General features: G+C 29.9%; 1 protein-coding gene across 1 annotated transcript in view; it reads right to left on the reverse strand.

The window, feature by feature from the left end:
• The window catches only part of jim (zinc finger protein jim), a 188,267-nt gene extending 174,019 nt beyond the window's left edge, over nucleotides 1-14,248 (reverse strand). The window contains exon 1 of the mRNA XM_072540398.1: nucleotides 14,161-14,248. Coding sequence (XP_072396499.1) covers nucleotides 14,161-14,248 — 88 coding nt within the window. The remainder of the gene's footprint in view (nucleotides 1-14,160) is intronic.
• Between the last annotated feature and the right edge of the window lie 307 nt (nucleotides 14,249-14,555).

Genomic DNA, 14,555 nt, shown 5'->3' on the forward strand with positions numbered 1-14,555 from the left:
AAAATACCGCGATATTTAAAAATGAAGAAAGCACCATTATAACTGAACTGAATCAAAAGGTACAAACATTAAAATAACTATTTTACGATGACAAAGTAAAATAGGTAGAACGTTATGGAGAAATCACGGAATCAGAATTGATAAACGAAAAAATGATTTATGCCATAAAACACATTAAACAAGGAAAAGCTACATGGCTTGATGCAACCCCAATAGAACTTTTAAAGCTGATTAAAGAAAAAATTAATCTTTCGTAAAGATTCCCATAACAACAAATCAAAAGAATGCAACAAATATTAGACTCATTCACACTTGTGTTATACAATGAAAACTTTTCTTAAAATAACATAGTAGAATATATAGAAAATTGGGAAAAAAGTGATCTCAGCTTTTAAATCTTTTTCAGAAACGGTCTTGAAAAAACTTATAAGCATTCTTAAGAAAAATGGCCAAGAAAGTAGACACAATTAAAATAAGATATCAAAAGTCGAAAGAAAACTGATAGAGTTATTAAAGATATTTTAAAAGTTATAAAGGATGCAAAATTTAACCGCTATTATTCAACAGCGTAGTTTACAGCGAAGTTATATTTCAGGATTCTCCATCGGAACCTGCGGAAGGAATTATGGTCAAAAAAAGTAGCATTATTAACATTAGATATACTGATGATACGGTCATTTTTACAAACAGTATGGTATAGTTAATATGCGAATATTATCGACTATAAATAAAATTTAAAAAAAAATAATTTTTTAAAAATATTCCAGAAATTTAGTTAGCCTGCTATTAACAACCCAAAATAAAAGAAATAACAGCACATATAAATACTAAGAAATATGTTAACGGAATATGGAGAGCCGACAGAAATTATATCTAGGATATAAATGGCACAAAAACCCGTACATACAACTGAAGAACTTCTGAAATAAAGTTCAAAAAGGTAATCAATCAATTCTTCTATGATATGTTAAATAAACTATTTCATGATGTAATAAGAATAACAATGTAAAATATCTACTAAAAACGAATCGATATTGAAAAATACCATGATAAACAATTAGTAATTTAAGGAAAACAATTGCTATTAAATAATTCATAAGAGTGCATGAAGCGATAAAAAATAGCGTGTCTAGTCGAAGAATATGTAAACTAGTAAAGTGTGTCTGTTAATGTGTAAATAATAACAACTATTACCTATTGTTATTATGTCAACAAATACGGCAATTAACTATTTTTTTATATCGCACTAAACTTTGCACATTAAGCAAGCGTAAGAATATAACCTATTATAATTAATTATTATGTACATACTATGAGTAATAGTAAATTTGGTGGAAGTACTAGGACCAAAATTGAAGAAAACTTGGAAGGAAGTCCTAATCAATTAAAGATATATATATATATATATATATATATATATATATATATATATATATATATATATATATATATATATATATATATATATATAAACTTGACAACCCCAATGGAGTTTTCGTCAATAAATGCTCCAAACACTAATCTAGTTCAAACCTAACAAAGTTCCTTACAAAAATTCTATCGCAAACATATAATTACGTAATTTCATCGATAATTATCAGTTACCAACTGACAATGTCTTAGAGTGACAATGTCTTTGATGTATTATCCTTGTTTGCAAATCTTCTACTTTTCATCGTAGTCACCTCCCTCCAGAACCATTGGAGTGAAATCCAACCTCAGAGTCCAGTGTCGTGGGAAACTTTCTCGTAATAATTAAAATTAACTTTCGACACCAAATCTTTAATATTCAATGACAAATTTTATGTACTTACTTTACTACTAATTACTTTACTTATCAATAAGAGTATTAGAAATTTAGATTTACGAGTTCCCTTTGTAAAGCGTTATGTCGACGACCTCATCCTAGCATACCACCAGATAAGATTTTGAACACCTTATCAGTTTTCAATAGCTTTGATCCACACCTCCAATTTACATGTGAATTGGAGATTGAGAATGGCATTCCTTTTTAAGATATACGAATCATTCGCACACAGGATAACACACTGGGCACCACGTGGTAGAGAAAAGAAATAGCTAGCAACCGTTTCTTAAGTTACCACTTTGCATACCCAGCCAGATATAAAGATAACCTAGTACAAGCTTTTAGTCTTACAGTACGTATGTACTCACCGTACGTATGTACGTATGTAAACACATTCGCTATACAAAGATGAATCTCTGAATCTACTAAGTCCAATCTCATCGATAACTGTATCCCATCACTATCATTAACAAATATCTATTTTCTAAAATTTCAGACGCCCCCAATGGCGAAAAATAAGCTTCCATTTCAGCTTCCAGATAAGTTGTCACCACAAGAAAACCAAATGAAGCCGTTGGTAAAATTTAAATTTACCTGACAATTATATTAATGGACTTTAGTGATTTTTAGTTAGTTGTGGTTTTTGTTCGATATTTGCTCTATATGTTAAGTAACCTTACAGTTTCTAGAACACCCGAAAAACTACAAAATGTTTTGTAAGTGTAGAAATCCATCATTGTAGTTGTTTACTTATAAACTTCATTATATATATATATATATATATATATATATATATATATATAGTAGCAAAAAAAATGAAAAGTATTTTATTAATATTTTATTATTACATACTCCTATTAATAGTCCAGAGAAATAAGGTATTTTATAGACCTCAATAACCCAAGCCTCTGTTCCCTTCAGTGGTTTCAGTGGACTTTTTAAATTATTAACAATTTAAGATCAAGAATGCAGTATTTTGAACGAATACAGAAGTAAGCATTTTGAACGAATTTGGAGGTATGTAATTATTTGATAAAACTAACCAATGAATTTTTGACAGAATTTAGAATTTAGAATTTATAAAATAAAAGAAACGTCACTTTTATTAACACACAATTCAGACAGTTTATATACCTTTATAACCTTTATACCTACTTTACTCTTCATAAAATTCATATTTTTTGAAAAATTGCGTATACGACTAAAACAAATTAATATCTGATTATTGTATTTTAGGTTTTAGAACATGCACAACTTTATAAAGAATAACTTTTGCATAAAACTAAAAATAAAAAAGTCCTATTTGGTGCCGACTTAATTGTATATATAATAGAGTCGCAAGCCACAGTTGAATAAAAAATTACTTATTTCTATATCCATTTCAAGTATTTTCAATTAAATTAAAAAATATTTTTTTTTCCATGAGTAGACACAAAGGGTCGCAGCCACTGAATCCTCTCTGAGTCGACTTTTTTGTTTCCTCATGGTCAAGACGACTCTAGAGAAGGGACTTTCTGCTGGGACGGACGTAGCTGACATTGGGATATTCCTGAAATAGAATATCTCTGGCCAAACGAGCCATGGTAGGAAATTTATTCTGGTTGTCTTTCCACTAAGATAACAAGTCAAGCTTTCTGTCTTCTCGTTCTTATGCTAGATATCAATCCAGTTCATCTCGTCGTCAAGGCGCACCGTTTTTTTTATTCAGTAAAAAAATTTGAAATCGTCCTCGCCACAAGAGGACCCAGAGAAAGGCCCAACTTCCGTGGAACTTTCCGGTTAAGGCGCTTTTTTCATATTTTTAAATAATTCTCTGAGTTTTGTCTTTGTTTCTTGTTTCAAGGAACGGCCTCATTCCGCTAAATCGAAAGTTTCCAATTTGTGAGTGGGATCAATTACTAGAGAAATACAGTACACCCAATTTGTTTTATTGTAATTATCTTATTTCTGGCTGCTATGAAAGAGTTGTTTAAATTGAATTCCTCTTTATTGTTTTGGTCAGTATTAACTTCTAATATTTTTGGTCGAGATAATAGAGTAATACATTTATGTAGATCAGACTGGGAAGTGTGACATAGTTTTCGCCTCCTTGTGAGTCTGTAACTTTTTTGTTATTTCATCAATATGAATTATTAGAATAGAAAACCTTTTAATTTATATAAATATTTTTACGTTGCAGATACTTGTATAACTTTAATTACCAAATCATTCCGATAATAATAAAAATGCAGTTTTTGCGGGACATGCGGAACGTCCCGCGGGACAAAGAGCCAGTACCGTCCCGTGTACCGTCCCGCGAAACAAAATGCAAGGCAAAGTGCGGGACGGGACGTCTCCCCTAAACACAATTATTCTTATATTGAAGGCAGTCGGAACATGTTGGGCTTGTCGAGCTGAGGCAGTTGCGGTGATCAAAGTTTAGCTTGAAGCAATTATAAAAGCCATTGAAGAGTTGATGACGCAACTGATGCAAAAGCTAGAGCTAACGGTAAAGGGATACTACATCAAATAAAATCCTTTGTTTTTATTAACTGTTTAGAAATAATGCATCCAATTCAGCAAATGGTTCTAAAAGTTAGCAAATTACTTCATAGATAGTTGTTAAGCTATAAAAGAAGTTTCAAGGTAAGCGCTTGCTTTAAAAGAATTAAGGATCGAACTGTCCATATTTGATTATATTTATTCCAAAGTAAGAGAGTCTTTTGATAAGCTCTTTCAAATTGACATTCCTACTCCGAGAAAAAGTAATGATGCTGGAAATGTCTTTACAGTAAACGATAAACAAAAACTAAAACTCTTTGTATTTTATTCGCTTTTGGACCGAATGATTCAGTCATTAAACGATAAATTTGACCAATTAACAAACAAAAAAATAATTTATTTAGTAGGCAAAACCATATCCTTAGATATACATGAGTTAGAAATCAATATTTAAAATGTTGAGGTGTAATGTTTTGGTTTGAATTCTTCAAAATTAAAAGCCGAAGTAAGACTTTTAAAAGCAAGAAGAAAAAGTAAAAAATTTTCTCCCTTCGAAAGCTCTCAAATGGCTCGATTTCAAAAATTTACTATTCCGACAAATATATTTTGAAAAAACTTATACAGAAGTAAAACACTTCAAATCACTTCATATATTTTGAATTTCAAAAAATTATTTCAAAAAATTGTAAACTGTTTTTCTTATATGAAAATATCATTGTTGGAAATTAAAAAAAAGTACACAATAAACAACCTGTCCACGCCTATGTTAATTACAGAAGTAGATATTAAAAGAATAAGAGATAGAAAGAAGCATGAGAAATCCAGAAGTTCATATAGTTATTCCCACCATTTACAATTAAAGGAAACAAAGCTACGCCTACGCATAAGTATGTAAAATATGTTTTTAAATACGTTGTCCATAGACGAGTCTGCTGCTATTACCTGGTAGAAGGAAGATAAACAGGATGAATATCAACTAACTCACCTAACAGGGGATATGTTAGATGAAGCTGAATCTAAACAAAAAATCATAGCACTTGCTATTTTCGAGGAAAAAACAAAATTTATGATTTTTTTTGGGAGCCTGTCGAAAATGTAGTCTTACTATTGCCGGGTCATGAGGACCAAATTGAATTTTGAGCCATTTTGGACTTCAAGGGTGGTGCCCAGAGAAAAACATACAACCATTATCTTTGACACTATTTTTAACTAGATTCGATTACATGAACCTAAGTATTGTCGTGCCAAAAAAATATGATTGTTCTATTTATGTGGCTCAAAAAGTTGGCAATTTTAATAACGGTAAGTACCAGCTACACCAAGAGAAGAAAGTAGAAGCTATAAAAGAGAAATAAGAAGATAAAAAAAGTGAAAAACATAAAGTTTATACAATGGACTGGAAGTCTATCCCCTATGTCCTAAATCTACAGTTCAACTTCTTTATTACAAAATGGAAATTTTTAGTGCCTTTATTAACAAATAAAGTCAAGATTTTGGCTTAAATGAAGATTAATTTTTTTTATAACGATGCATGCTGCGGTTAAAATGCTCTGTTAAAATTAGCAATAGAGATGAAAATTAAAATGTCAGAGGTTTCTAGAAAAGAGCCATGCACAAATAATGACCGATTTGATGCATGCCTACGATTGAAAGGAAATTGAAAAATTTAAAAAAATTAATGTTCCCGATGATTACCTCGATGTGTGTCTTGGCCCCACACCTTGATTAGTAATATAACTAACTTGTGACTATTTTAATGACTTTTCAAATCTGTGGTATGCAAATACAATAAGATCCGGAAAAACAGTAAGTGACCCAACTGTGCAAAATATTCGAGCCCTAAGTTATAATCCAGATGGATTACAAAATTTTTAACATGTTAATACAGAGATTTTAAAAGCTTATAATAATATAATAGTTCCTCTTTATAAAGCTTAGAATGAAATACGAAAAATAAAATAAAAACAAAAAAATGATCAATCTCAAGAAATTAAAGATTCCTTAAATAATGATTATCGCTCATTCTACGATTCTCTGCCTAATGACTAAGAATATCCTTATTCTGTGTTTCTTTGAATATATTTAAGTATATAAATAGTAATTTAAGTTAATATTGTTCTGAAGCTATTTTCTTGTGACATCTTATGCAATTTACTATTTTTGTTGGAAATAAGCCACGATTTCACTTTAAAATATGTAAGTTTATCGGAAATCGGTCTCAAAATTCAAAACATTAATAAATTAAACAAATTTTGTTTTTGTTACTTGGTATAAAATTCTTCTAATAGGTACTTTAATTTTATCGGAATCATTTATATTTACATTTGGACATATGGTACACATTTTAAAATAGATGACTTTATAATGATAGTTATTGTCAATCTTATTGCGTTCCTGTGAAGACTTTGTTGGAAGATAGTTCATTCGATTACATGAAATCAACTTTAACTTAAAAATACGCGTCAGAAAAAAGGTAGCCTGCGATTTGTCTTTAAAAAGACAACCACATGTAAAGATGGCAGTAAAATTCTCCAGTTAGTAATCTCCTAGTAAATCACGAGGAAAAAATCCAAGAAAACAACCTAATGATACTATCCCTACATGGTAAGTATTTGGTCTTACAATATATCCTCGATATGTCATTGACTTACTAATAGTGGTATTTTCTTTCTATTGATATCCTCTTTTAATATGTTCCCATGTAAGATTCTATTGCATTCACGAGAAATTTATAGATGATGTGTTCTCAAGATGGCCTCATGGACCAGAGCTGTTGGAAACATTCCTGAATATTATAAACTATAAAAAAAGGCAATCACATTTACCATGGAAGTGGAATATAATAACATACTACCTTTCCTCGATGTTTTAATCTCAAAGACGGATACTGGATATGAGACTCAGGTGTATAGAAAACCAAAAAACAACAACAGGTATATAAATTACAAATTAAATTACATCATTATTAAAAATGGAATCATTAAATCCTCATACGATAGAGCCAAAAAAAATTGTTCTAACTAAAATTCGTTCTTAGAAGAAAAACAACTGCTAACATATGTTTTATTAAATAATGAGTATCACTTGTCGTTTATAAATAAGAAATTTTCAAAAATAGACCGAATGGACTAGAACAACTTAGGACGGGATCCTATAACATCCGCAAGAAATAATACGAGGAAAATAACAATACCATACATAAAAGGATTAAACATAAAAGGAAAAACTTAAAATAATAGGAAATAAATTCAATAACATTGAAAACAACAAACACGTTGAGATCTATTTTATCTAAAACTAAACCTAATAATGAACAAGAAAAAACAAAGAATTGCATTTATAAAATAACTTATGAATAAGAATATTTTTATTTAGGTAAAACATCAAGACCATTAAATGTTAGAATAAGCGGACATCAATCTTACATCAAAAATAGAGAATTTGATAGATCTCAAATATGTAAACAAGCATGGGATACTAAACATAAAGTTCAATGGGAAGATTCAAGTATAGTACTGAAAGAAATAGATGATACAAAGTAAAAAATCAAAGAAGCGGCTGTAATTATGTTAAATGAAACCAATTGCGTTGCAAATTTCTCGGTAGAATGCAGTAGGGTCTGGTTACTCATATTAAAAGAGGAAATCAATAGAAAGAAAATACCAAATACAGATATAATCAGAGTTTGTTGTTAATATTGAGAGTAGACTAAATGTAAGACCAAATAATTAGCATGCCGGGATAGTATCATGTGTTTTTTGCCTGATTTTCTCCTCCTGATTTACTATGGGATCACTAACAAGAGAATTTTCCTATCACCATTGCAAGTGGTTGTCTTTTTAAAGACAAATCACATGCTATGATTTTTCTAACGGGTATTCTTGAGTTAAAGTTGATTTCATGTAATCAAATAAACTAACTTCTAATAAAATCGTCTTAGGAAAGCAACTAATAATATTGGGAATATCATTTTAAAGTTGTATACTTTACAATGTTTTATTTATGTCTGAATTCTTAATATAATTGAGTCAAATAAAATTAAAGTATTAGAAGAATTTTTTACCAAGTAACAAAAACAACAATTTTGTTTAATTGATTAACGTTTTGTATTTTGAAAATGATTGCTGTAGTGAAAATCAAAACGTCAAATTAATAAACTTAGTTTAAAGAAAAATTGTTGCTCATTTCCAACAAACATAGTTTTTTTTAATAATCCTCTTTTACTGTTTTCAATTTTACTTTTTTTTGGTTTTATTCCCTAAAAATAGCTCTTAAAATAATTTTATTATAAAACAAAGTAAAATTATATAAAAATTAAGAAAAGCTCGTAACTCACACATTTACCAATATATTATAATCAACGTCATATTTCTATAATAAACATTATAGCAGTACAGAAAATTTTAAAGAAATAAACTTTTTAATTATTACGTTTTTGTGTTCTTTGTTAAATTTGGGTTTTTGGAAATACAAAGTTTGCTCATGAGAATATCGCCATGTAAGTTCAGTTATATATGTAAATGTATCTTGGGTATCATTGAAAATGCAAGAAATACTAAGAATAAATGTTTAGAAATATTTACTGTAGATACTGATCTGAAAATCCTGAAAAATCTTAGAGTTTCGAAGACATTGGAAGCAGAGTTTTAACGAAAAATAATAAAAAAATGGGGCATTCATTGTATTACGAGTAGAATATACTGTAATACACTGCTCAACAATTGATAACAATCATTATTATTATTTCAAATATTTTAAAAGTTTGTTAACATCGTAGTATTTTTTCGTTGGTTTTGGTTAGAAAATATATATAGTTTCTAAATATAAATAATCAGAGAAAAACATAAAATATTTTAACATGAAAAACAATTTATTGAAATAAAGTAAAATAAAATTGTGTTCTACAAAACTTAAATAAAAAAATCTAATACTTTGTTGGACCTCCTCATGAACGAATTATGCTTCTTACTCTATTAGGCATACTTTTAATTAATGTATTTAAAAAGTTTTGATCTAAAGTTGTTCATATATGCTTCACAGCTTCACTTAACTGTTAAACCGTATGCACAGGATTATCTAACACATTTAGTTGTATAGACATAGACATGTCCTATGCAGTTCATATCTAGTGACCAGGTTGGCCATTCCATTCTTTTAATACCGTGATGCTGTAATCTTTCGTTCACAATTCTTGCACGGTGGGGACGGACATTATTGTCAATAAGGACTAAACTTTTTCCGATTGCATCCGTAACTGGTACAACAATTGGTTCTACATCCATATCTCTGAGCCGTGATCGTATCATTTGTCAGAACTACTAAGTCGATGCGGCCTAATCCAAAAGCAGTAGTAGACACCCTATAATGTTCATTATACCTCTCTTCTCCTTGTTCCCTCCATACCAAAATCCGACTATTTTAATTGTTTAGTAATTACTATTTAAATGGGAAAAAGCCACAATTAAAGGTTAAAGTACGTTTATTGACGTTTCAATTTCCACTTCCGAAATCGTGGATTTCCGAAGTGGATATTGAAACGTCAATAAACGTACTTTAACCTTTAATTGTGGCTTATTCCCATTTAAATAGTAATTACTTTAACATGCCACAAGAAAATAGCTTCAGAACAATATTAATTGTTTAGGTATATGAAATCTAGATTCATCTGTAAATAAACAGTTACTCCATTCGTTGATTGTCCAGTTGCGGTGTTTTTCAGCCCATAGTCTTCTCAATCTGCGATGTTCCCTGGTTAGTACTGGATGAGATGAACGTTTTCTTGCTCTTAAGCCAGTCATATGCAACTTTCTTTTAACGGTTTGGTTTGAAATTATTCTTCCAGTAGCGTTACGCAATGTTTTGTTGATGCGAGAAGCAGTATATTTTGGGTTCCATCTAGCAATAATTCGCATATATCGGTCATCAACAGGGTTGGTTCTTCGTTCTCGCCCTCCACCATGAATATATGAGGCTACACCATTTGTGACATAAGGATTCCAGGCTCTACTTACAACATTTTGTGAAAACCCCAAACGTTGAGCCACTTCACGTTGCGTTTACACTTCGTTGATCCACCTCACAATCTGTAGTATTTGGACAAGATCTAAACGTCTCCGAGGCATACTTTATAAATAATTAATGAACATATTTCACTATTTAAAACAACTAAATCCACACTGTGTTAATATGAAATGAAAATATACGACTTTAATATTCAACTTTTTACTAACGATAGTAAAAAAAAGGAGGCCGCAATAACAAAATTTATTTTATTTCGTTTAAAATTGATAACAAAGTTGGGGTATTACTGTTATTTTAATTTTATTTTCAATTTTTACAAACTCCAACTATTTCTGACGTAAAATATTACTTTTATCCTTATCAAATGTTGAGCACTGTAGTTACGATGAACAAAAGATATGTATTACCTAGTATTCAGCCAGAAATTGAAATAAAGCGAGGTGTGAGACAAGGGTGTATACTGTCACCAACATTGTTTAATCTCTATTCCGAAGACGTAATGAATAGAACACTCTCTGAGCAATCCGTAGGTATTAAAATAAATGGTGTTACATTAAACAATCTGAGATTTGCCGACGACACCGTTCTGATCGCGAAACACTTGAAGAGCTACAGACATTGGTAAATAAGATAGCAGACTGCAGCGAAGAATATGGACTATCTTTAAACATCAAGAAAACTAAATTTATGGTAATATCGAAATCAACACAAAATGTCCAAAATTTATATTTACACAATGAAATTATCGATCGAGTTAGCAAATATAAATATTTAGGCACTTTTATAAATGAAGACAACGATAGCTCAGCAGAAATCAAAATAAGAATAGAAAAAGCCAGATCCATATTCACTAAAATGACGAGAGTGTTCTGCGGAAGAGATTTGAGTCTTGAAATGAAACTTCGCCTGATGAGATGTTACGTACTTTCTGTGCTGTTCTACGGAATGGAGTCATGGACATTGAAAAAGATTGATACCAAAAAATTAGAGGCATTTGAACTGTGGATGTATCGCAGAATCCTGAGAATATTATGAACCGAGAGAGTCACAAATGTCGAGGTCTTCAGAAGAATGAATAAAGAAAAGGAAATCATATTTACGATCAAAAAACGAAAACTGCAATACTTGGGACACATTACAAGAGGCGAAAGATATGAACTGCTTCGAATAATTATGCAAGGGAAAATAGCAGGAAAAAGGTCCATAGGAAGAAGACGAAACTCCTGGCTAAAGAATCTACGGGAATGGTATAGCTGTAGCAGCAACGAATTGTTTCGGTCAGCAGTTTCGAAAATACGTATAGCCCTGATGATCGCCAACCTTCGGAACGAAGATGGCACTTGAAGAAGAAGTATTCAGCCTACAATATGATTAAGTTTATTACTTCTTTCTTTGCTCTAAAAGTAAAGAAATAAGTAATTAAGCAATAGAAAATAGAAATTAAGATGATAGAAAGAAATAATCGATAAGTAGAGAAAAGAAACTCAAATTAAAGGAACAACTAGAAATAGGAAAACTATGCCTTACTCTGCATGGTAAATATTATAAAAAATAAAGAAAAATTAAAAATGGTTTACTACTATTCTTTTTTATAAGATAGATAAATAAAATAGTAATAAATAAATCTTATAATGAACATTAAGATTAAAATAACGTTTAATATTTTAGGAACATACACATAACTCACAAAATAACTTAAAAAACGAATAAAGTAAATACATATTTATTAGTTTTAACTTAATGAATACAAAATGAAAACGTAGACAACCTAATTAAAAATAGAACCAGCATGATTCAAAGGAAAAAGGAAACAAAGAAAAATGTGGCGAAAACAAACCTAAATAGATAAAACAACAAAAGATTGTAGAACTTATTGCAAAAGTTAATAACAAGTAAGATTGATAATGAGAGATAAATTATTAACTAGTAATTCAAAATATTTTAACTATTTAAAATCTACAAAGGGCAAAAAAGTCCATTATCAAACTAAATGGGTAAAGGTATGTGGTTTGAATTAACCATGGATACATGAGAGTATTAATGTGAAGAAGAAACCAGTTTGAAATAACGTAAAGAGACAATTTGTAAATATGAATAAAAAAGGAAGGAAAGACATTATTGAAAGATCTTAAAGTTTTAAGACAGTATTTTTTATTATTTAATCAAAAAAATAATGAAACATTTATTGAAAACGGATTATAAATTTATTAATTACTATTTATTACAAACCTTGTATATTATCAAGTTTGTTATAGTAGTATCTATTTAGGTAACTATTTATTCTTATCTTCTAGGATCTGTTTTAACAATGCATATGCAATTTCATTTAAAAATATTGTCTATGATACTATGCAACTAACGCAAAGAAATAGTGTTTAGAAATATTTGTTATAGATAGTACGAATAATAATTCTTGCCAAAAAAAATATTAAGAGTTTGGAGCGATTTAAGCAAAAATTTTAAGAGAAGAATAAGACTGTTAATTGTATGACTGTACGATGGGGTAGAGAGTAACGAAGGAAAAAAGATAAAGGACTAGTATGAAACCTATTTCAAAGTACCTAGGTATATGAGTACCTAAAAACAAAATAGGAATATCGAGAAAACGATGGAAATAATCAAGAAATAGAAAAATGAAATTTACGCTTCATAGTTCATACTTCAAAAAAAACTAAAATGAGATAAAAAGAAAGACAATTTATTATTACATTATTTGATAAGACAAATAAAAAAGATCAATTATAACTCTAATAGTTATAATATTATTACAAAAAAAAACAATTAAAATTTGTAAAACATACAAGTAAATAGAACTGACTTCAAGGTTTATCCTTGAAAACTACAGTTACACTATCCAGCGAAGTATTTAAACTAATTTAAAATCTGCAAGCGAAAGCAAGATTGTGACAAACAAAAAAGGTAAATTCAAGCAGATGATGTGAAGTACTTAACTAAGGGCGGTCAAGGGTATTACGAGAAGAAACCCGAACCAAAACGAAATCTTACGACAAAAACTTTGAGAGAAACCAGTTCTAAAAGCCATAGAGAGGCAACATTTAAAGAAGAATAAAAAAGAAAAGAGCGAGAAGTGGGTTAAAGACTTGCAGTAATGATTTATCCGGAGAAAAAAAAATGAGAAAAAAAGAAATAAGTTCCCATTCACAAATATTTACCTGCCATTATCTTTTTACATGTAAACACGAACAAGTTTAGCAATAATATTTAAAAGATTACTGGTAAATTTAGATCTGCACTAATTTTTACAATATTTATTTCGATATTTTGAGTAATTTTTTAATTTTGAAAAATTCTTATTTTCCAAAAATATTAACAACAATTATTCCAACAGATCTTGTGTAAAAATATTCTCTATAATTTATAAGCTCGAATCAGCAGGCCATAAAAAAGCGTGTCTAGTCTGTAAACTCCGAAGTGTGTCTGGTAATGTACATAATAACAATATCCATTAGTAATTGTTATTATGTGAATGGCATGGAAATAACGAGGTTCATTAATAATTCTTTTGTTTATTGCATAAACGGTTTGTTAGTATTTAATTTGTAACCGTTGAAATCAACATTGATGTAAAATAGATGATTACTGGAAATAATATATATGTATTACATTAAAATTATTGTAAATGTTATAATTTATTGATTTAGTCTAGACCTAGACATAATTAATACAATTTCCAGTAGTTTTTTTGCAGGAAATGAAATTTAAATATACATTAGAATATTATTGAATTCAAATTATTATCTTCTCGTCCTTTGTGTGTGGAATGTATAAATTAATCTGGATCTGTGCGAATGTATTATGATATTAGTAATTATAATATTTAATAGAGTTACCTTGAGAAATGCAATACATTATTTGCCGGGGTACTTTCAGTCCTGCAGCAAGACAGGCGGCAAATGATGCCGAAAAATTGATAGCCATTTCGATGGGGTTTCATGAGTTATCACTGAAATGTCACAAAATGTGATTTAGCAAAACACAATTTTTTAGCACATAGGGACACAACACATTCTTGAGTCGCGAGCAAAAATTAGTTGAGGCGTCCCGACGATGGTTAGTAGCAGTCAGTTGAGACGGGAACGCGCGCGAACCGCCGAAGATGATTTAGCGGTTGTGCCTCAGCATCCTTTTGGGCCGCGTAAATCTAAGAAGAGTTACGGCGTTCGGAGTCGGAGGACGGTGTCGTTGTTGCATACAATTTTGCCCAACTTTTAGAGTGTCCATGAAA

Source organism: Diabrotica undecimpunctata, chromosome 8 (genome assembly GCF_040954645.1).
Source record: "Diabrotica undecimpunctata isolate CICGRU chromosome 8, icDiaUnde3, whole genome shotgun sequence".
Lineage (NCBI taxonomy): Eukaryota > Metazoa > Arthropoda > Insecta > Coleoptera > Chrysomelidae > Diabrotica > Diabrotica undecimpunctata.